Consider the following 22955-nt stretch of genomic DNA (forward strand, 5'->3'; position numbering starts at 1 on the left):
GGGCCCCCGGGGACTCCTTAGGCAAAGTAAGCTGTCATGGGGTAAGAGGGACAGTTCTCTCATGGATCAGTAATGAATTAAAAACAGGAAACAAAGGGTAGGAATAAATGGTCAGTTTTCAGAATGGAGAGAGGTAAATAGTGGGGTCCCCCAGGGTCCGTACTGGGCCCAGTCCTATTCAACATATTCCTAAATGATCTGGAAAAAGAGTAAACAGAGGTGTAAAAATTTGCAAATGATACAAAACTACTCAAGAAAGTTAAGTCAAAAGCTGACTGAAAACTTACAAGGGATCACACAAAACTGAGTGAGTGGGCAGCAAAATGACAGATAAAATTCTATGTTAAAAAATGCAAAGTGATGCACATTGGAAAACAGAATCCCAATTATACATATTTAATGATGGGGTGTAAATTAGCTGTTACCACTCAAGAAAGAGATCTTGGAGTCGTTGTGGATAGTTTGCTGGAAACATCCACTCAATGTGCAGTGGTAGACAAAAAAGTGAACAGAATGTTGGGAATCATTAAGAAAGGGAGAGATAATAAGACAGAAAATATCATATTGCCTCTGTATAAATTCATGGGAATTATTGCTTCCTTATAAATCCATCTAGAATACTGTGTGCAGTTCTGGTCACTCCATCTCAAAAAAAGATATAGTCGAACTGGAAAAGGTTCAGAAAAGGGCAACAAACATGATTATGGCTATGGAACAGCTGCCATATGAGGAGAGATTAATAAAACTGGGACTTTTCAGCTCGGAAAAGAGACAACTAAGGCGGGATATGAGTGAGGTCTATAAAATCATGACTGGTGTGGAGAAAGCAGATAAGGAAGTGTTATTTACTCCTTCTCATAACACAAGAACAAGGGTTCACCAAATGAAATTAATAGGCAGTAAATTTAAAATAAACAGAAGGAAGTATTTCTTCACACAACACACAGTTAACCTATGGAACTCCTTGCTGGGGGATGTTGCAAAAGCCAAAAGTAAAACTGGGTTGAAAAAAGAATGAGATAAGTTTGTGGAGGACAGGTCCAACAATGGCGATTAGGCAGGATGGGCAGGGATGCCACCTCCTGCTCTGGGTGTCCTTAAGTCTGTGTCTGCCAGAAGCTGGGAGTGGTGTAGACAGGAGATGGATCACTCAATAATCACCCTTTGAGGCACCTGACATTGGCCACTGTCAGAGGGCAGGAGACTGGACTAGATGGACCATTGATCTCACCTAGTATTGCCATTCTTATGTTCTTGAGACTAATTGGAACCAGGTTTCTGCACATGGCATTATAATGGTCCAACCTATTTTTCCTTTGTACAATTGATTTAAAGGGAGTTTGATGTCTGGTTTGGCATCTGGGGGGCATCCGTTCCCACACTCCATTATTCAGGTCCCATTGCACCTAGCTTGTTACTGCCCACTTTGCCCCGCGGGCAGCCATCACTGGCTGGGCTCTGCTGCTGCCTGGACCTTGGTGGCTCCCACTGGGAATTTTTAACCTGCCAATCTCTGAGCCAGTCCCAGAGGGTTCCCTGCATTTGAATGGCTCAGAAGGGTGCTTGTCTCTTTCACCTGGTCCCTGGAGCTTCTCGGAGAGTGCCCTCCCTCCATGACAGGCTGCTAATCCCCTACCGCACGCAGCCAAAGAGGGAGTGTGGGTCAGACACAGGACAGAATGCAGCACAGTTGTAAATCGCAGAGCAGCCCGACAGAGGGGCATGGGTGCTATCCGGTGTCGCCTCCTGTGCTCAACGCTGGGTGGAGCAAAGCCAAGTGGCCAGGGCAGCCTTGTCTGGCCTGGGGTGTGCTTGCACCCAGGCAGCTGCACTGTGCCACCCACCCCGTGTAGCTGCACTGAGTGCCAAGGGAGTGACTGCGTTCCTGCCAGCGCTGCTTGGCCCCTGGAGCATTATTACAGAGAGAGAGCCCTGAAGTTTCCCCTGCTCAAGGGAGCTCTGGGGGCACTAGGGCAGGGTGCTGGGGGCACCCTCAAACCCTGCCCCACCCTCAAACTCCCATGCATGAGGGGTGCTCTGGGCGCTGATCCAGCCCAGGTTCTGATTTGCCAAGAAGTAGGGCTGGCCACTGACTGATGCTGTCTGGGCTTCTCTCCGGCAGGTCTCCCATGCTGCCCAGGGGCTGAACGAAGCCTCCTTCCCTGAGGATACAGAGTCTGACCCAGCGGGCACACCCTGGTGGAGTGACGCCAATCTCTCCGATGACGAAGACATGCTGGCAGATGAGGCCTCTGGAGGTAAGGGCTGCAAGGCTCCAGCGTACCCTCCCTGGCCAGGGCTCCGAGATCTGTGCTTCCCACCCTGCTGCCAGCCCCTGCTCCTGCTGAGAGAGGGATAGGGCCAGTTTCTGTGGCCGCCAAATGCACGGCTGCTCTCATGTCGCCTGTGCCCCAGAGCCCTGGGGACATGGGATGAACGCTCCCACCCAGGCAGGGACTTTGCAGCCCCGATGTGCTGGGGGGAAGTTTCGGGCTGCCCCGCTTCGGTGAGGGATCAGTGGATACAGGGGCAGCCCAATCTTTCCTGAGCGCTGCCATCCATCCTCGGCAGCCTGCAGTGCTGGGCTCTATCCTGGAGCAGGCATCAAAGCAGGTGGGAGGGAGCAAACTCCCCTTCAGAGCAGGCTTGTTAACCCTGCCTGCCCGAAAAAGCTAGACTCCTTTGGGCCAGAGAGCCCCAAATCCAGACCTTAGAGAGAGCCCTGGGGGTGGCCGGTGCATGAACACGGGCGGGTCTGTGCTTAAAACGCTGCGTAGGTGCAGGTGCAGATGCGCCACGGGAGCCCTTTAATGAAGACGCTCAAAGCCGACCAGAGAGACCTGGTTAATCCACCTCCACGACCCAGCACTGCCTGCCCTGGCGCGTAGCTCAGTGTAACTGCGGCTGTAATACAGAGAGATTTCGCAGTGGAGAGTAGGGCTGAGTGTGTGTGGACCCTGTGTATGGGTGTGTAACCCGCACGCTTGCATTTCAGGATCTAGTGATGTAAGCAGGAGAGTAAACCGAGGGGTCACGTGGGCATGCATCTGCATTTGTGCTTACATGCATGGGTATACGTGTGTACGCGAGTGTGTGTGCAAGTGTGTACAGATGTGAATGTGCAGAAATGTGTTAAAGCGTCATCTAGCACCCCCTGCTGCCAAGTCCTGAAGGTGCCGTGTAACGATTCTGGGGCCTCGCAGGACTCTTGTCCTTCCAGCCCTCACCCAGGTGGCCCTGAGGCTCCATGAGCCAGCAGGGACAGACAGCAGGCACATCCCCTCCGGCCGTAGGCAGGACAGGCCCAGATGCCTCCGTGCAGGCCCCCCCAGCGGGTGGCCGAGCTCCCCATGGGCAGGCACTTGTGAACCAGCACTATGCCCAGTGCAATAACGGTCAGTCCTGAGCGGGGGCCGTCCCCGGGCCGTCTCTCACAAGACAGATGGGTGTTCAGTGTCAGGGAGATGGCCTGGAACCCTGCATGGGGCTTGGTCCTTTCCTCGCTGGCGTGACTGCCCAAGGCAACTGGCCCTGACCCCTGCTGGCCCTCGGGAGCCGGTGCTGCCAGGAGCCCTAAGCCGCGGCTGCAGCTCACGGCCCCTGTTCTGTCTGCTTCTATTCCAGATGGCAACGGCAGCGGGGAGAACGGCAGTGGGATCACACTGCCCGACATGCTGCTGTCCACCAGCCGGACGCCGAGCGTCACACTCTTGTCAATGGGTAAGGGGTGGAGCTGGTGGGTGCTAGTTGGCGGGGCTGAAACTGCAGCCAAAAAGCAGCAACAGAGCAGTCCGGCTTCCTGCTTGGGGGCACCAGTGGGCTGTCACGTCATCGGTGTGCTCAGGCCACAGGGCTGAGATGCCCGGATGGCAGCTCTGAGAGGCTGCTCCGCCTTCCCCAGCGTGCTGTGCATCACACATAGCTCTCACTCGCCTGGCTGGGCTGGGGTGGGCAGGGCAGCTTGTAACAGGCCTGACAACGCTGCCTGTTTGCCTGGGGCCTGTAGGAGAGTCTGAGCTGAGCATGGAGGGAGGTGGGGGGCATCATGGGGCCTGCATCCACTCTGACCCCAGGGGAGTTACCTGGGATGGATGTGAGTGGGCATATCTCTGTGCCTTGCCTGGGGCATGGCCTCCATACATCCGTGGCACAAGCAAGGGAGAGGGGCAGAGGGAGGCAGCGGAGGTGGGGCTTTGGGGTGCAAGCATGACGGGGGGGGGCAGAGTTGGCCACTGGGGCTGTGAAGGTCCTGGCTTGGTGACGGTTGGAGGCAGCATGACACCGTGTGGTGGTGGTGGCAGGAGGCAGCGTGGCACCATGTGGCGGTGGCACCATGTGGCGGTGATGGTAGGAGGCAGCGTGGCACCATGTGGCGGTGACGGTAGGAGACAGCGTGGCACCGTGACTATTAGAGGCAGTGTGGCACCATGTGGCAGTGACCATTGGAGGCAGTGTGGCACCGTGTGGCAGTGACAGTTGGAGGCACTGTGTGGCAGTGACAGGAGGCAGCATGGTACTGTGTGGCGGTTGCCACTGGAGGCAGTGCGGCACTGTGTGGTGGTGGTGGCAGGAGGCACCATGGCACCGTGTGGTGGTGACGGTAGGAGGCAGCATGGCACTGTGTGGCGGTGGTGGCGGGAGGCAGCGTGGCATGGTGTGGTGGTGGTGGCGGGAGGCAGTGTGGCATGGTGTAGCAGTGGTGGCGGGAGGCAGCGTGGCACCGTATGGCGGTGACGGTAGGAGTCAACGTGGCACCGTGTGGCGTTGGTGGCAGGATGCAGCATGGCACCATGTGGCGGTGACGGTAGGAGTCAACGTGGCACCGTGTGGCGGTGGTGGCAGGAGGCAGTGTGGCACCATGTGGCGGTGGTGGCAGGATGCAGCATGGCATGGTGTGGCAGTGGTGGCAGGAGGCACTGTGGCACCGTGTGGCAGTGGTGGCAGGAGGCAGCATGGCATGGTGTGTCAGTGGTGGCAGGAGGCACTGCGGCACCGTGTGGCAGTGGTGGTAGGAGGCAGCATGGCACCATGTGGTGGTGGTGGCTGGAGGCAGCGTGGCACCATGTGGTGGTGGTGGCAGGAGGCAGCATGGCACCATGTGGTGGTGGTGGCAGGAGGCAGCATGGCACCGTGTGGCGGTGACAGTAGGAGGCAGCATGGCACCGTGTGGTGGTGGTGGTAGTAGGATGCAGGGTGGCACCGTGTAGTGGTGGTGGCAGGAGGCAGCATGGCACCGTGTGGCGGTGACGGTAGGATGCAGTGTGGCACCGTGTGGCGGTGGTGGCAGGAGGCAGTGTGGTACTGTGTGGCGGTGACAGTAGGAGGCAGTGTGGCACCGTGTGGTGGTGGTGGTAGGATGCAAAGTGGCACCGTGTGGTGGTGGTGGCAGGAGGCAGCGTGGCACCGTGTGGCAGTGATGGTAGGATGCAGTGTGGCACCGTGTGGCGGTGGTGGCAGGAGGCAGCGTGGCAATGTGTGGTGGTGGCGTGGCACTGTGTGGCGGTAACGGTAGGAGGCAACTCAGATCGTGGTTGGGGCTCTCCTCTTCTGCTTAGTAGTAGCATCGGGCCTGTCTCTTGGGTTGCTGGCTCTGGCCTTGCATGACCTCGGCTGTAGCTCTTTCTTCTCTCTCAATAACTGCCCATCTTTCTCTCTTCTTCCCTGTCCTGTCCCTCTCCGTGCTCCATCTTCTTCCTCCTCCTGCTCCTGGGACGCAGCCCAACCAGGTGCAGCAGGGCAGCCCCATCTGGCGGGTATGACTGTGGCTGACCCAGACGATGAGGCCCCGCTCAGTAAGTGAAGGGCTTGGTGGCCCAGGCTGTGTGTGAGGAGGGGGGTCAATGGAAAAGTTCAGCATGTTGATAAAAATGTGAATGCCAAAATATCTGAATTCAGAATTGCTGCCATAGTGCCTCATGGGAGTTGTGGTTGGGCTCTCTCAAGCTCCAGTTCTCATCTGTAGGCAAAGTCTCATGGTCGGACTACATCTCCCATGATGCACTGTGATCTCCCCGCTTGGAGCAGAGAGACTGTGCAACATGGGAGTCCCTTGCCATGGTGCATCATGGGAGCTATAGTCCAGCTAGGGAGCTGGCCCATAGAGGAGAATGGGGACAACGAGGCATCCGAACTACAATTCTCAGGCGGCACCACGTCGGCCTCTCCAAATTGAACTGTTGTGGGTTTTGGGGATTTTGGACAAAAAATCCTGTTCTGCAGGAAGCTGATCCTATTTGTGAAAAATTTCATTTAGTCGAAACCCTTTTTCTGTTGATAAGCAGCTTAGATGGAACCTGCCCACCCCAGCCCTGTGGTTCCAGTGCCGCTGGCATCGTGGGGCAGCAGCATCCTGCATGCAGGAGCAGGGTCTCAGTGTGGGGCACTGGGGCCACCCCATCACGGACAGGCTCCCATGGCCGTTAGCAGCAGAGCCGGTTCTCTTGCTGCAGGCCTGTGTGTTTGTTACAAATAAACCAGTTTATTCCTTACCCCAGTTGGCAGATCTCTCCACTGTGGGTCGCTGTAGGCTGGAAGCCTTCCCCAGTCCTCAAGCTACAGGAGTAGCTGCCCGCTCCAGGGCTCAGCTGCTAGCCAGGCTGTAACACTTGGCCAGGGGGCTGCATGTGGAAGGTAGTGATCAGGACTCCTGGGTTTGGCTCTGGAGGGGAGCTTGGGTGTCACGTTAAGATCCAGGCCCAGCTCTGCCTGAAGTGCCCTTGTAGGACGGCCCCATTGGCTGCTGTGTGAAAGGGGAGAGGCCTGGTGCTCAACTGGCTGCTAAGGCAAGGGGCAGAGAACATGGGGAGCAGCCAGAGCTGTCAGGCGCTCAGACAGCAGCCAGGAGAGGGGAGAGTAGAAACCATCACTGCACAGCTCAGTGCTGCAGGGGATCAGGGCACTGTGCCCCCAGCCCCACCTGCACGGGGCTGGCCGGGATCAGGGCACTGTGGCCCCAGACCCCACTTGGGGCGGGGCTGGCCGGGATCAGGGCACTGTGCTCCCAGCCCCCACCTGCACGGGGCTGGCTGGGATCAGGGCACTGTGCCCCCAGCCCCCACCTGCACGGGGCTGGCCGGGATCAGGACACTGTGCCCTCAGCCCCCACCTGCACGGGGCTGGCCGGGATCAGGGCACTGTGGCCCCAGACCCCACTTGGGGCGGGGCTGGCCGGGATCAGGGCACTGTGCTCCCAGCCCCCACCTGCACGGGGCTGGCTGGGATCAGGGCACTGTGCCCCCAGCCCCCACCTGCACGGGGCTGGCCGGGATCAGGACACTGTGCCCTCAGCCCCCACCTGCACGGGGCTGGCCGGGATCAGGACACTGTGGCTCCAGACTCCACCCAGGGCTGGGTTGGCCAGGATCAGAGCACTGTGCTCCCAGGCCCCACCTGCATGGGACTGGCCAGGATCAGGGCACTGTGCTCCCAGCCCCCACCTGCACGGGGCTGGCTGGGATCAGGGCACTGTGCTCCCAGCCCCCACCTGCATGGGGCTGGGCGGGATAAGGGCACTGTGCCCCCAGCCCGCACCTGCACGGGGCTGGCCGGGATCAGGACACTGTGCCCCCAGCCCCACCTGCACGGGGCTGGCCGGGATCAGGGCACTGTGCCCCCAGCCCCCACCTGCACGTGGCTGGCCGGGATCAGGGCACTGTGCCCCCAGCTCCCACCTGCACGGGGCTGGCCGGGATCAGGGCACTGTGCCCCCAGCCCCCACCTGCACAGGGCTGGCCGAGATCAGGGCACTGTGCCTCCAGCCCCCACCTGCACGTGGCTGGCCGGGATCAGGGCACTGTGGCCCCAGCCCCCATCCGGAGGGGGGGGGGGGGACTGGCCGGGATCAGGGCGCTGTGCCCCTAGCCCCCACCTGCACGAGGCTGGCCAGGATCAGGGCACTGTGCACCCAGACTCCATCCAGGGCGGGGCTGGCCGGGATCAGGGCACTGTGGCCCCAGACCCCACCTGGGGTGGGGCTGGCTGGGATCAGGGCACTGTGGCCCCAGCCCCCACCCAGGGCGGGGCTGGCCGGGATCAAGTCACTGTGCCCCCAGCCCCCACCTGCACGGGGCTGGCCAGGATCAGGGCACTGTGCGCCCAGACCCCACCCAGAGTGGGGCTGGCCGGGATCAGGGCACTGTGGCCCCAGACCCCACCTGGGGCAGGGCTGGCTGGGATCAGGGCACTGTGGCCCCAGACTCCATCCAGGGCGGGGCTGGCTGGGATCAGGGCACTGTGCCCCCAGCCCCCACCCATGGCAGGGCTAGCCCGGATCAGGGCACTTTACCCCGAGACCCCACCCGGGGCAGGGCTGGCCGAGATCAGGACACTGTGGCCACAGACCCCATCCACGGCGGGGCTGGCCGGGATCAGGGCCCTGTGGCCCCAGACCTCACCTGGGGCACTGTTGGCCTCCCCAGTCCATTCCCTTGCCAGGCTCGCCAGCTCCAGCTCCTTCCGTCTCTCCCTAGAAGGCAACCCCCCGCCACTGTTATTGCTTGCCCCAAACTCCCTGCAGTTTGCTGACCTCGTCCTGGCGCTGAGGGCGGGTTCCCATTGCAGTGCAGAGGGGCTCTCTGCCCGCCGGGCCTTTGCCTTCACACTGTTGTGGCCACGTCACATGGCCGGACCGTCTCCCCTGGCGGTGTGGACACGCTGGGGCACAACCTGCCTCCTGGCCCTCATCCTGATTCTGGGACACAGCCCCTGTGTGAGCTGGGTAATACCGGGGCCCCTCTGCCCCCTTCCAGGGGCATTCGCTGGGCTCATGAGCTCAGAGATCTCCCCAGGGCAGTGAGCTTGGAGCAGTGGAGAGCCCCCCCCAGGGTCCGTGCTGAGCGTGAGCGCCTGGCTGGGTGTGTCACCCCCCCACATGCCCTGTCCCACTAGAGGAGCCTGCCACAGCTCCAGAGGTCCCAGGCACCATGCGGTGAGGGAGTGCCCTGGGGCGAGAGGAGCGATTTCCAGGGCAGACTCTGCCTTCCACTGGGTCACTGGGAGCCAGGTCTGCCCCAGTTCCTTGCAGCACGGAGAGGGCGCTGAGAGGGGCTGACTCACCGGTGCCGGACGCAGCAGCAGGAAGCCAAGGGCTCTGCAGCCTGAAGCATTTTTTCCATCTCTCTCCCCAGCCAAGTGCAAACAAAGCATAGCCGGGAATGGAGAGCTCCTTAAAAGGAGGGAAAGTGGCTTCTGGGGAAGCCAGGGATCCGGCTGGGCTTTCTGCAGCAGGCCCAGGGCCCTGCAATGTGCCACTCCCCATGCCCGGGTACGGACGCAGCTGCCAGCCGTGAGCACGTGGCTGCACCTGCCGAGGCCTGGCACTGGATGTTGTGGGCATGATTCTTTGTGCTTTGCCTGGGGCCACTGGGCATGTCTGTAGGGCAGCGTTGCTGGCGCAAGGCTTCCCACGGGCACCCTCTGCTTGCCCACTCCCATTTTACCCCCAGGTGCACACTCCGGCTTTTGTACAGCCAGAGAGCAACACTGTCTGACGTGAAAGCCCTTGAATTCTCGCTCTTGTGCCCATATGCCCATGGGTAGCCAGTGGGAGGTGACAAGGGCACATACCCAGCTAGGGCAAGGCTGAAGCTGCCCTCTTGAGCCCGTGGCCCAGGTGCAGTGAGCTTCAAGCCTAGGGGCCAGAGCTGTGCCTGCTGTGAGGGACCCAGGGCAGGGTGGGTTTTACTAGAAAGCATCTGGCCCTGGCACTGCTTTCTCGGGTTCCTGGGCTGGGAAAGACATTTGGTCCTTCCCCTGGGCAGTGGAGCCCGGAGGGGCACCCTGGAGCACATTGGCAGGGCAATGTGGGAGGGCAGCTCGCTCTGCCGCTGATTGTGCTGCACCCGTCCTGCGGGTGGTAGGGGGCTCCAGGCCAGAATCTCATGCTGGAGCCTGCGGAGCTGGCCAGCAGGCACAACTCGGTGCCTGGCCTGGCACTGGTTGGGAGCAGGGGGCCACCTCCCCACAAGACACTCAAGTGAAATCTCCATCCCCACAGGCCCCTGAGCAGCGTCAGCATCTGGCCTTCTAGAAGCCATGCAGGCCAGAGCCAGCCACACCCTAGGCTCGCCCTGGCACCAGCTGTGGGGTCTGGGACTCACCTACATAAGAACATAAGAACGGCCGTACCAGGTCAGACCAAAGGTCCATCTAGTCCAGTATCCTGTGTACCAACCGTGGCCAGTGCTGGGTGCCCTAGAGGAAATGAACCTAACAGGCAATGATCAAGTGATCTCTCTCCTGCCATCTGTCTCCATCCTCTGACAAACAGAGGCTAGGGACACTGTTCCTTACCCATCCTAGCTAATAGCCATTAATGGACTTCACCACCATGAATTTATCCAGTTCTCTTTTAAACGCTGTTATAGTCCAGCCTTCACAACCTCCTCAGGTAAGGAGTTCCACAAGTTGACTGTGCGCTGCATGAAGAAGAACTTCCTTTTATTTGTTTTAAACCTGCTGCCTATTAATTTCATTTAGTGACCCCTAGTTCTTGTATTATGGGAATAAGTAAATAACTTTTCCTTATCCACTTTCTCTACATCACTCATGATTTTATAGACCTCTATCATATCCCTCCTTAGTCTCCTCTTTTCCAAGCTGAAAAGTCCCAGCCTCTTTAATCTTTCCTCATATGGGACCCTCTCCAAACCCCTAATCATTTTAGTTGCCCTTTTCTGAACCTTTTCTAGCGCCAGTATATCTTTTTTGAGGTGAGGAGACCACATCTGTACACAGTATTCGAGATCTGGGAGTACCATGGATTTATATAAGGGCAATAATATATTCTCAGTCTTATTCTCTATCCCCTTTTTAATGATTCCTAACATCCTGTTTGCTTTTTTGACCGCCTCTGCACACTGCGTGGACGTCTTCAGAGAACTGTCCATGATGACTCCAAGATCTTTTTCCTGACTCGTTGTAGCTAAATTAGCCCTGTCAAGTTTTTTCCCCCACTTTGAACTTTAGAGTACAAGAAGTGGGGACCTGCATGAACACTTCTAAGCTTAATTACCAGCTTAGGTCTGGTACGCTGCCGTCAGCCAGAATTTAGTGTCTGGCACACTTTCTGTTCCCCCAAAACCTTCCCTGGGGAACCCAGACCCAAACCCCTTGGGTCTTAAAACAAGGAGAAATGAACTATTCCCCTCCTTTTCCCCCCAGACCTTCCCCTCCCTGGGTAGCCTTGAGAGGCTTCACATCAATCCAAACTCCTTGGATCTTAAAACAAGGAGGAATTAACCATCCCCCCCTCCTTTCCCCCCCACCAATCCCTGGTGAGTTCAGACTCAATCCCTTGGATTTTGAAACAAGGAAAAATCAATCAGGTTCTTAAAAGAAAGCTTTTAATTAAAGAAAGAAAAGGTAAAAATTATTTCTATAAAATCAGGATGGAAAATGCTTTACAGGGTACTCAGATTCATATAGACTACAGGGACCCCTCTCCCCAGCCTTAGATTCAAAGTTACAGCAGAGAGAGGTAAAAATCCTTCCAGCAAAAAGACACATTTACATGTTGAGAAAACAAACATAAGATTAATCCGCCTTGCCTGGCTACTACTTACAATCTTGAAACATGAAAGACTGATTCAGAAAGATTTGGAGAACCTGGAATGATGTCCTGTCCCTCTCAGTCCCAAGAGCGAACAACGAACCAAATAAAAAGCACAAAGACTTCCCTCCACCAAGATTTGAAAGTATCTTGTCCCCCTATTGGTCCTCTGGTCAGGTGTCAGCCAGGTTTACTGAGCTTCTTAACCCTTTACAGGTAAAAGACACATTAACCCTTAACCATCTGTTTATGACAAGCCCCCATCATATTGTATGTATAGTTGGGGTTATTTTTTCCAATGTGCATTTGTTACGGAGTCCCTGGGCGATGCTCTGGAACTGCTCCCCACAAAACCAGTCAGGACTTTGGGGAGCCTCCTCTCCCTCAGCGCAGTCTGTCTCCAGGGCAAGAAGCTCACACGGCCAGGGCCGGCGCTTCCATTTAGGCGACCTAGCCGGTCGCTTAGGGCGCCAGGATTTGGGAGGGCAGCAGACTGCTCCGGTGGACCTCCCGCAGGCCTGCCTGTGGAGGGTCCGCTGGTCCCGCAGCTCCGGTGGAGCATCTGCAGGCACGCCTGTGGTAGGTCCACCGGAGCTGCAGGACCAGCGAGCTGACCCTGCTCCTAGGGCGCCAAAAACCCTGGTGCCGCTCCTGCACACGGCTTCACCTCCTGGGTCTCTCCTTGGAGCATTCAGCATCCTCTGCCCCTCCGTGCGCTTCCCACAGCGAGCCTGCCCCAGCGGGGTCCTGGGGAAGCCACCGGGTCCTGCACCCCACTTGGCAGTCAGACGTGACTCTCAGCCAGCCAGTAACACAGAGGTTTATTCCATGACAGGAACACGGTCTAAAACAGAGCTTGTAGGTACAGCGAACAGGACCCTTCAGCTGGGTCCATTCTAGGGGGCAGTGAGCCAGACCCCCACCTCTGCACTTCACTCCTCGTCCTCAGCCAGCTCCAGACTCAAACCTCCTCCAGCCCCTCCTCCTCTGCTCAGTTCCTTTCCCGGGTCAGGAGGTCACCTGACCTCTTTGTCGCCAACACCTTCAGTTGGCACCTTTGCAGAGAAGGGGCCCAGGCCATCAGTTGCCAGCAGACAGTGTGTCAGGCATTTAGGTGCACTGGCCCTTTGCTCTGCAGCAATCACACACCCTTATCCCACAACCTAGATACTTAATAACTGCCTAGGGGACACTGAGGCACCAACACCGTATTCAGAGAAAACGTTAAGAACATTCCCATTTTGTCACAGCATTACATTACATTTATCCACATTAAATTTCATTTGCCATTTTGTTGCCCAATCACTTAGTTTTGTGAGATCTTTTTGAAGGTCTTCACAGCCTGCTTTAGTCTTAACTATCTTGAGCAGTTTAGTATCATCTGCAAACTTTGCCACCTCACTGTTTACCCCTTTCTCCAGATCATTTATGAATAAGTTGAATAGGATCAACTAGTGATGTTCCCCTAGGACTGACCCTTGGGGAACATCACTAGTTACCCCTCTCCATTCTGCGAATTTACCATTAATTCCTACCCATTGTTCCCTGTCTTTTAACCAGTTCTCAGTCCATGAAAGGACCTTTCCTTTTATCCCATGACAGCTTAATTTACATAAGAGCCTTCAGTGAGGGACCTTGTCAAAGGCTTTCTGGAAATCTAAGTACACTATGTCCACTGAATCCCCCTTGTCCACATGTTTGTTGACCCCTTCGAAGAACTCTAATAGATTAGTAAGACACGATTTCCCTTTATAGAAACCATGTTAACTGTTGCTCAACAAGTTGTGTTCTTCTGTGTGTCTGACAATTTTATTCTTAACTATTGTTTCAACTAATTTGCCCGGTACTGACATTGCCGGGATCACCTCTAGAGCCCTTTTTAAATATTGGTGTTACATTAACTATCTTCCAGTCATTGGGTACCGAAGCTGATTTAAAGGACAGATTACAAACCATAGTTAACAGTTCCGCAACTTCACATTTGAGTTCTTTCAGAACTCTTGGGTGAATGCCGTCTGGTCCCGGTGACTTGTTAATGTTGAGTTTACCAATTAATTCCAAAACCTCCTCTAGTGACAATTTAATCTGTGACAGTTCCTCAGATTTGTCACCTACAAAAGCCGGCTCAGGTTTGGGAATCTCCCTAACATCCTCAGCCATGAAGACTGAAGCAAAGAATCCATTTAGTTTCTCCGCAGTGACTTTATCATCTTTAAGCGCTCCTTTTGTATCTCTATCATCAAGGGGCCCCACTGGTTGTCCTGCTTCTGATGTTCTTAAAAAACATTTTGTTATTACCTTTGGAGTTTTTGGCTAGCCGTTCTTCAAACTCCTCTTTGGCTTTTCTTATTACACCCTTGCACTTAAGCTGGCAGTGTTTATGCTTCTTTCTATTTGCCTCACTAGGATTTGACTTCCAGTTTTCAAAGGAAGTCTTTTTATCTCTCACTGCGTCTTTTACATGGTTGTTAAGCCACGGTGGCACTTTTTTAGTTCTTTTACTATGTTTCTTAATTTTGGGTATACATTGAAGTTGGGCCTCTATTATGGTGTCTTTAAAAAGCGTCCATGCAGCTTGCAGGGATTTCACTCTAGTCACTGTACTTTTTAACTTCTGTTTAACTAACCCCCTCATTTTTGCATAGTTCCCCTTCTGAAATTAAATGCCACAGTGCTGGGCTGTTGAGATGTTCTTCCCACCACAGGGACCTTAGAGAGTGATCACCCAGTGCCAGCCCCAGGGCGTCTGCAGGAGTTGAATTTCCCATGTGAAGAGGTCCCAGCTCCCTGGCAGGAAGGCTGGGGCGTCACCCTGCCTGAGGCCAGGCTGAGGGGCTGGCGGAAGCAGAGTAGTGGCTGAGCAGAGAGCTGGGCTCTGGACTGGTGGGAGTTAGCCAGGACCAGCGGGGACATGTTGCCTGCTTCAGGCTGAACCCCCGTCCCAACTCTGCAAGAAAAGGGGTTTTTTAGCGTGAGCTGCACGCTGCCTCTCCCTGAGCTGAGGAAGGGCTGTTTCCTGGCGGCCGCCTGGCTGCGTTCTTTGGGTGAGCTGTGCTGGAGGGCAGGCTGTGTGGGGTGACCCCACCCCCTGGCTGCCCGCCATCCCCGAGGTCACAGGGCACTTTCAATGGTCTCTTTGTGTGCCTGACAAGCGCCCCTGTCTTCCCTGGGCTGCGGGAGGGGCACCTAGGCAGTGATTGGCAGTGCCTCGCTGTGAAATGGGGCACTGCAAATGGGGCGAAGCCCCTGTCTTCAGGCAGGGCCCGCCACCGCCAGCCCCAAACGCTCTCTGGCACCGCCCTCTCTGGTGCTGGTGGAACGGCCTCTCCCATGCCTGGGAAGAGCCTGCCTGGGACCAGAAGCAACCCTGGAATGTGGGGAGAGCGCTGGCTCTGTGTGCGGGCCTGTGAGCCAATGTTGAAGCACCACTCCAGGGAGCAGCCCTGGAGCAGCTCCGTCCAGCCTGCAGGAGACTCTGGCTCTCCCGGACGGCTGGGGGGTGCCTGTGAAGGGGGTCTGTGTGTGGCAGGGGGCTGGCTGGGCAGCTGCAGGGGAGCTGCTGTGTTCTGAAACATAGGGCCCGTCTCCATCCTTCCCAGCCCCTGGGATAGCGAGAAGCCTTGCCTGGCCCCCCTGCCCTGCCCCCAGCTGGTTCCAGTACCCTGCAGCTGTCCTGCCGGCACCCCACCCTCCACGCTATCGGGCAGGAAACAGACTTTCCTTGCAGACAGGCTGCCCACTTCCATGGGGTGAACCAAGCTAGGGGCAGGCAGCACCTGTGGGCATGGCGACAAGCCTGCCCCATCCCTACCAGGATCTCAGAGCTCTGCACAACCTCTCCAACAGGTCAGGATCCTTCTCCCCACTTTATAGAGGGCAAAGTGAGGCACCTTGGGGGAAGGATTTCACCCAGTTGCAGGACTACAAATAAAACCCAGGAATCTGACTCTGACTCCAACCCTCCCTGTCTCTAATCCACTAGATCCTATTTCCCTCCTCAAGCTGGAGAGAGATCCCCTGGCCCACCCCCACTCTCTACTCTAGGGGGAATTCTGCGCCAAAAAATTAAAAATTATGTGCACAATATTTTAAAATTCTGCATATTTTATCAAAATAAAACAAAATAATCAGGCCAGTTTCAATTATTTTGGTCATTTATTTCAATTTATTTATGTCAGCAAGTCTGTGTGTAACAACAGAGCTACAGGAGAGATGAAGGCAGATGCCCAGCTCTGAAGGCAGCACCTCTGCTAGCAGCAGCACAAAAGTAAGGGTGGCCTGGTATTGGCTTGCTTTTGTGCTCTTGCTAGCAGAGGTGCTGCCTTCAGAGCTGGGAGGCTGGAGACCAAATTTCACTGGGAACACTACATTTCACACTCTGGAATGTGATTTTCATGGCTGCGAATTTGGTAGACCCCTAAATGTAAGAGGGAGGCCAGCACAGCTAGGGTCAGACAGGAGGAAAAAGGAAGCATTCTGGTTGAAATCACAAATTCTGCGTGAAAAAAACATGTCTGTGGGGAACATTAATTCTGCACAAATTCTGCATTGTGCAATGGCGCAGAATTCCAGCAGGAGTACAGTCCTCCCAGATCAGGATAAAGAACTCAGGAGCCCTGGCTCCCAGCCCCCCCAGCTCTAACCCACTAGTCCCTACTCCCCTCCTCAAACAGGAAACAGAACCCAGGAATCCAGTCTCCCATGCCAGGCCTTTTTCTCTTTGGAGAAGAGCAGGTAGATTATCCAGCTCTGCCACGTGCCCAGGTGCATCTGAAGCAGGCAGAGCCCAGTTTCTCCCTGGTGCCTGTGGGTGCATCGCCATTGCATGCGGTGGGGGATGGGGCTGCGTTACTGATACCTGACAAGGTACTGCGGTGCGTGCGTGCAGGGCAGGGCAGGGCATAGTAACTTCCCTGGCACAGCCTCTCTCTCCTCTTGGAAAGGCTGAGCCGTGTGCCCCCTCAGCCCCACATCCTACGGCGTTTGCTAGCCCAAGCCAGTGCTGCTCTCAGCTGGCGGCTCCCTGCGGGGAGAGCCCAGGGGCCCAGTCAGAGTGCAGCCACACGCTGGAGGAGCTCCCACCCTGCCCCTGGGACTCCGGTGCTGAGAGGCTCCATGGGCTTTGCCCCTGCCAACGGGGGGCTCTGCTGGGGGGCAGGCTGCAGGGACTCCTTGGCCTGGGAGCAGTCTCCTGTGGGGGAGCTGTGTGGTGTCTGGCCTGTCTGCAAGGGCTGGGGGAGGTGGTGAGTGGGGCTGCTGTTTACTCACTGCAAGGAGTGGAGCAGCTGGTGCTGGGGAGGGGCCCCCGGCCGGATGCAGGCAGTGTGGCTCCCAACGCAGGGCAGCTGTGAGTGGGGGATGAGCTTTGGCAGCCGCAGCCTGATGCAGGGAGCCAGGGTCTGCGCCTGGCACGGCATGTGTGTGAAGCTCGGGGATGCAGTTAGCAGGACTCCACAAACCCCTCCCCCGGGCCCAGAGCTCCCACCTGGGCCCAGCCCCTGCGGCATGGCCCCCTTCAGGGCTGGCTCTCACTGGAGGGTGCAGCTGGAATTGCAATGGGGGCTGAGGATTTTCCCAGCCCGGGAGCCAGCTGGGCCTGTCCCCTCCACCCTATGATCTGTGGAGCCTGGCCCTGGGGAGGAGGTCAGGGCTCTGTCCCTCTGCCTGCATGGGCGACCAACTCCCCAGCACCATCCTCTGCCCTGCTGTTGTCCCAGGGGGTCCCGGCTGGTCTAGGTGCTGTGCTGTGCTGTGCTGTGCTGCTGGGGGCGCTTTCCCACCACAGTCAGTGCTAGCGCCAGTGCCTCAGCACAGCACTGGGGGCATGCGCTGCACAAGGTGCACAGCCAGGGTCCTGACCCCTTCTGGTCATTAACGATCCCTCGGCTCTTTTGTCAGAATAAGGGTGTTGGCTCCATTGGCTTGGCCAGGTCCTAACCCAGCGGGAGGCCTTCTGGTGTCCCAGGGTCCTGCAGGTTTCAGGTGGATACCATAGTCTTCCTCACTTCCTGTCCTGTTTAGGGTGACCAGACGGCAAGTGTGAAAAATCGGGACAGGGGGTGGGGGGTAATAGGAGCCTATATAAGAAAAAGACCCAAAAATCTGGATGGTCCCTGTAAAATCGGGACATCTGGTCACCCTAAGTAATAGGTGCCTATATAAGATACAGCCCCAGATATCGGAACTGTCCCTATAAATCGGGACATCTGGCCACCCTATAACTGTTGCACTGTGTTGTTGTGCGGCTGCAGCAACCCAACCCAGAGGCAGCTGCATCTCAGGGCTAGGCAAGGTGATTCCTGGAGGTAGCAGTAAAGCTGGTTGATGCAGAGGCCCTAGAGCTGGTTCTCCCTGCTCAGCTGCGCCCTGCTCTCACACTGGCCGTCTCTCCTCTCTGTATGCGCAGTCTACTTCCGCGCTCTGGTGAATTTCACCCAGTCCATTGACTACAGCCCGCGGCTGGATGACGCCAATTCGGAGGAGTTCCGGGAGGTTTCGGAGGCCGTGGTGGATACGGTGAGCCCCGGCCCTGCCACCTGGTCCTGCCGAGAGAGCTTCCTGGCAGCTGGCCCCTGCTACTCCCAGACTCAGCAGTAACCCTGTCCCCTGCTCGGCACCCTAGAGGTCTGTTGGCGCTGGCTGCCCAGCCTGGGCACAAGGAGCTTCAGTCTCTAGAGAGCATAGCCCACTCGGCTCTAAGGCCCTTTCCAGGCAGGGTCACTGTCCCAGGGCAAACGGGGGTGGGGGAAGGGCCTGGAGCTGGTGGTTGGGTCAGGTGAAGAACAGCAGTGGCTTGGCTCATGGTGCCCTGCGCTCACTATTAGGCCATGCTGCCCGCAGGATTTCCCCACGCCTCTGGCTATGGGGTACCGTTTGCTGATGCTCTCTCTACCTCTCTCCCCAGCTGGAGTCCGAGTACTACAAGATTGGTGGGGAGCAGGTGGTCAGCGTTGTGTTCATCAAGTGAGTGAGGTGCCCCTGGCAGTGCCATGGGATGGGGAGGGCAATGGAGGCCCCTCTGCCCCGTGTTCTCCTGGGCATGGTCCATTTATCACTGAGAGCTGGTGCTTTCCCTGCTGTCTGCACCATGCCCCTGCACCGCTGTGCCCCAAGCACCCTGCACCAGGGTCCAGAGTGCACATGGGGAGTCGCACACCATGCCCAAAAAGAGACACCCCCCCTGCCCTCCACAGCTGGAGACATTGTGGGGGAGGGCTGGGGGTCACGGCTCAGAGTCCCCCATCGACTGCAGCTGTTTCAAATAGGCCCGAGCGTGGGAGCTGGGAACACACGAGATGGGCGGATCCCAACTGGGAGACCCACCCACACGTCTGAATCTGCTTCCATCCAGTACGGAGCAGTGGCTGGAGCACACGCATGCCCACGCGCACACCTTCCCCCATTTAGCCCTGCTCCCGCTCTCCCCAGGGAAATCGACGGCTATACCTTTGTGGAGCTGGATGTGGGCTCAGAGGGGAACCTGGATGAGGGGGAGATCCGCGAGGTGCTCTACTCTGTCATCGAGAGCGGCTCCATTGCCTCCTACATCACCTCCACGCAGGGCTTCCAGTTCCGGCGCCTTGGGGCAGGTGAGCGAGCCTCTGCCCAGATCCCCAGCTGGGGTCAGTGCCCTGGGCTCTGTTGGCAGGTGCCAAGGGGGCCTGGGGAAGCGGGGCAGCAGCCTGCCAGTGTATTTAGAACAGATACTGGGCGTGCGGGAGGCCCCCTCCCCAGCAGTTGAGCCCTGGTGATAAGCAGACTAAGTGAGAGGTGGGGCCTGTGCCCACGATGGGCATGGTACGGTCCCAGGGCCAGTCTGCCTGTGTGGTTCACCTCGCACTGGTTCAGAGGGACTAGCACAGATTGGCCTGGCCTGCATGGACAGGACCGGACTGGTTCTGGTCACTCTCCTATAGAACCAGACTGCTCTGTGGGCATGCCTGGGCTGTGTCCGCCCATCTGTCTGCAGTCTCTGCTGTGCCCGGGTGCCGCAGTCTCACTCGGGACTCCCTAGCTTGTCTATTCCCCAGCCCAGGCCCAGCAAACCCTGCTGGAACCTGGTGCCTGGCACAGCGGGGGCCGTTCCACTGGCAGCCCAGATGACAGGTGAGGGGCAGTGCTCCCTCTGCGGGGCTGCAGCAGTGGCCCTGCCACCCATGGGGCCAGACAGGGGGCAGGTGGGAGGGAGAGCAGTGTTGGCTGGTCCACTGAGCTGCTGTCTGGCCAGGGCTGGGCCAGGCGACCCCGAGTCAGGGACCCCTGCTCCCCAGGCAGCCTGTGCTTAGGCCTGGGGGGGCCCCGTCCTCCCCAGCTCTAACCTTCTATTCACTTGCAGCCCAGACCCCGCCTCCCCACATTGCCAGGGAGTCGCCAGGTGAGTTGGGCGAGGCGGCAGGTGCAGGGGGAACCCAGAGGCCTTGGCAGTGTGATTGGCAGCTGGTGGGGGGCAGGGGCAGCCCCTGCTCTCCCCGTAGCCCCTTGCACCCGAGAGGGCCCCTTGCTGACTGGATGCAGGGTTTTAGCAATGGGCTCCTTCTGCCTGAAGAGACTTCCACTGCTGCACCCAGTGCCAGGCCCTTCCACCGAGCACCTGGGTGGCCCAGTTCCTGCCCCAGCAGTTGGCAGTAGAGAGATTAAAATCCCAGAAGCCCAGCCTGTGGGTGAGCTGTGGACTGTGGGAGAGGGCGCAGACAGCTCCTTTCCCCTCCCACGCCAGCTGCCAGCCCCCGGGAGGGCTCTGTACCCAGTGTGTTGGGGGCGCTGCCCTCCTGCCTTCGGCTGGTGTTAGGAGCACAGACCAATGCTGGTCCCCCCATCAGGTCCCGCAGCAGGCTCCAGGTTCCCCTGCGCTGTGCTGCGCCCTGCTGTGCTGTGCTGTGCCAGGTGTGTTTGTGGGCGGCCTGCCATGCGTGTGGCTCTGGTGCCGCTGGCTGATGCTGCCTGGCTGTTGGCCCTGCAGCTGGTGCCCTGGCAGGTGACATCCCCCTGCAGTTGCGCAGATGCTGTCCTCTGGCTCGGCGCCTTTGTGCAGGCACATGGAGCTGGCTTTCAGCCCAGTGCCGCCACACCAGGAAACACAGGGCCATGCCAGGGCGCCTGCTTTTGGGCTGGGAACCAGGGGCCATGGGCAGGGCCCGCTCCAGGGTTTCTGCTGCCCCAAACGTCGGGGAGAAAAAAAAGGCCGTGATTGTGATCGGCGGCACTTTGGCGGCAGCTCCACCGTGCTGCTTTCTTCTTTGGCACTTCGGCGTCTGGTCCTTCCCTCCGAGAGGGACCTGCTGCCGAATTTCTGCCGAAGAGCTGGACGTGCCGCCCCTTTCCATGGGCCGCCCCAAGTACCTGCTTGCTGCGCTGGCGCCTGGAGCCGGCCCTGGCCATGGGCACAGGCCTGCTGAGGCTTGTGGGTTCTGGGGAGAATCACAAGTGCCCCCGTCCCCTTGCTCCTGGACCAGGTGAGCTCTGGGCCGGTCTGTGCTGCTTCTGGGATTGACCAGAGGGGGCGCTTCAGAGCACTGGTATTACCTCCAGTGGGGGTGAGCCAGCAGCCTCCACTGCACTGCCCCCTGCTGGCTGCATCTTGCCCTGCTCCCAGACCCAGCAGACCCAGGCCCAAGCTATCCCACCCCCAGCTGAGCCCAGCAGACTCAACCAAGGTCAGAGAGAGTGGTTAGTGCAGGGACTCACCAGGCAGGAGTCCAAATCTACCGGGGTCTCTTAGTGTCGTGGGCAGGTGGGCCCTGTGCCATGGCATGTCTGCCGCATGGTGTGTGTGCCGCATGGCGTGTGCACATGGCATCTGCCATGCGTTGCATGTGTCACATGGCACATGCCCCATGATGTGTGTACCTGCCGCCTGCTCTAACCGTGTGCAGTGCTTGTTTTGCTCCTGATCATGGAGCTCGCAGGGTTTCTGGTGCAGGGTTTCTGGAGTTTCCAGCTGGGCAGGGGTTTGCAGGGGGCAGCGAGGGGATTTCCATGCAGCTGCACAAGTCTGGGGAGGCGGGAGGAGGCAGAGTAGGGTGTCCTTGGGGGCGGGGTGGCAGTGAGGGGAGCTCTGGGGGCCCCCTGTGAGCCTGCGGAGGAGAAGGGGCTGCGGTCAAGCTCTAGCCATCTGGCTGGGATTTGACATCCCAGGAGCTAGCTGGGCCAAGGTCAAACTGGGCTGGTTCTGGAGCCCTGGCCCATGGCTGAGAGCTTTCCCCAGGGGTTGGGGCCCTAGTGGCATCTCCCCTCGCCCCCAAGGGACTGCCCCAGGCTGGCCTGGGCGTCCCGTGGCTCTGACTCCTGCCCCTGTTGCAGTGCCCCCGGATGTGCGTGCCTGCACCGGGGAGGAGTTTGCCTGCAGCAGCGGGGAGTGCATCGACAAGGAGTTCCGCTGCGACCGCCGCCCTGACTGCCGCGACATGTCGGACGAACTGAACTGCGGTAGAATGGGTGGGGCCGGGGCTATTGAAGGGGAATGGGTGGGGGCGGGGCTATTGAAGGGGGCGGGGCCATTGACTGTGAGGCCCGCCAGCCCATCCCCCGCAGCGGTCCCCCTGCGTATGTCCTTCCTCTAGCCAGCTCCTCCCCTCTGAACCTCTCACAGCACAGATCCAGCACCCCCCCAGCCCAGCACAGAGATGGCCAGGAGTCCTGGCACGAGCCCCACTCAGCTCCCACGGGATCTCTGGTGGGGTTAAATGCCTCCCAGCAGCTTCCAGGCCTCAGCTCCCTCCCTCCCTGTGACCACAAAGCCATGGGCAATAGAGCCCCGAGGAGCCCCCTGCCCGTCCCTGGCGCCTCCAGCTGAGGTGGGAGGGATTATGCCCCGTGCTCACTAAGGTGCTTTTCAGGTGGGGAACCTGAGGCATGGAGCAGCCAAGGTGAGAGTTGGGGCTTGGGCCCCCGCCCGTCCTCAGTGACCCTGAGGAACAGACAGCGCTGCTGCCCAGGCCATGCCCTCTGTCTGCCCTTCTCTAGGCCAGAGCTGGAATGGGGCGGGGGGGGGAGGGATTGCTCACAGCAAGCTGGTCTCCCGGGCTCAGCTGGTCCCATGCAATGCCCCTGGGAGCAGATTGCGCAGCCTGACCGAGCTCCCCCAGTGCTGGTCTCTCCCCGGCTCAGTTCCCTGGCTGAGTCCCTGCTGTATCAGAATATCCCCTGTAACTATGAGGGAGACCCTCTGTCCCCAGGCCTGGGGAGCACGGGACTGGCCCAGCTGAGAGGGGGCACCTGCCCTGGAGGCCTGGTGAGCTCCCCAGGGCTCTGTGCCCAGCAGGACCTGCCTTGAGCCCTGGGAACCAGAGGCCTCTGGCTGCAGGGGCCAGGAGTTCCCCGGCACCCGTGGTCCTAGAGCCGGGGCTGCCTTGGGAGCTAACTGATCTCCCCCACTCTTTACCCTTGCCTGTCCTTGGCTATTGCTGCG

General features: G+C 58.3%; 1 protein-coding gene across 6 annotated transcripts in view; it reads left to right on the forward strand.

The window, feature by feature from the left end:
* The window catches only part of HSPG2 (heparan sulfate proteoglycan 2), a 183809-nt gene that overhangs the window by 36415 nt on the left and 124439 nt on the right, over positions 1-22955 (forward strand). For 3 of the 6 annotated variants that reach the window (XM_050931128.1, XM_050931129.1, XM_050931130.1), the window contains exons 2-9: positions 2123-2258; positions 3625-3720; positions 5718-5792; positions 17955-18064; positions 18453-18511; positions 18977-19137; positions 19884-19922; positions 21848-21982. In XM_050931128.1, coding sequence (XP_050787085.1) covers positions 2123-2258; positions 3625-3720; positions 5718-5792; positions 17955-18064; positions 18453-18511; positions 18977-19137; positions 19884-19922; positions 21848-21982 — 811 coding nt within the window. The remainder of the gene's footprint in view (positions 1-2122; positions 2259-3624; positions 3721-5717; positions 5793-17954; positions 18065-18452; positions 18512-18976; positions 19138-19883; positions 19923-21847; positions 21983-22955) is intronic. The other 3 variants (XM_050931127.1, XM_050931131.1, XM_050931126.1) reach the window with 2 other exon arrangements.

Source organism: Gopherus flavomarginatus, chromosome 21, assembly GCF_025201925.1.
Source record: "Gopherus flavomarginatus isolate rGopFla2 chromosome 21, rGopFla2.mat.asm, whole genome shotgun sequence".
NCBI classification, from domain to species: Eukaryota; Metazoa; Chordata; order Testudines; family Testudinidae; genus Gopherus; species Gopherus flavomarginatus.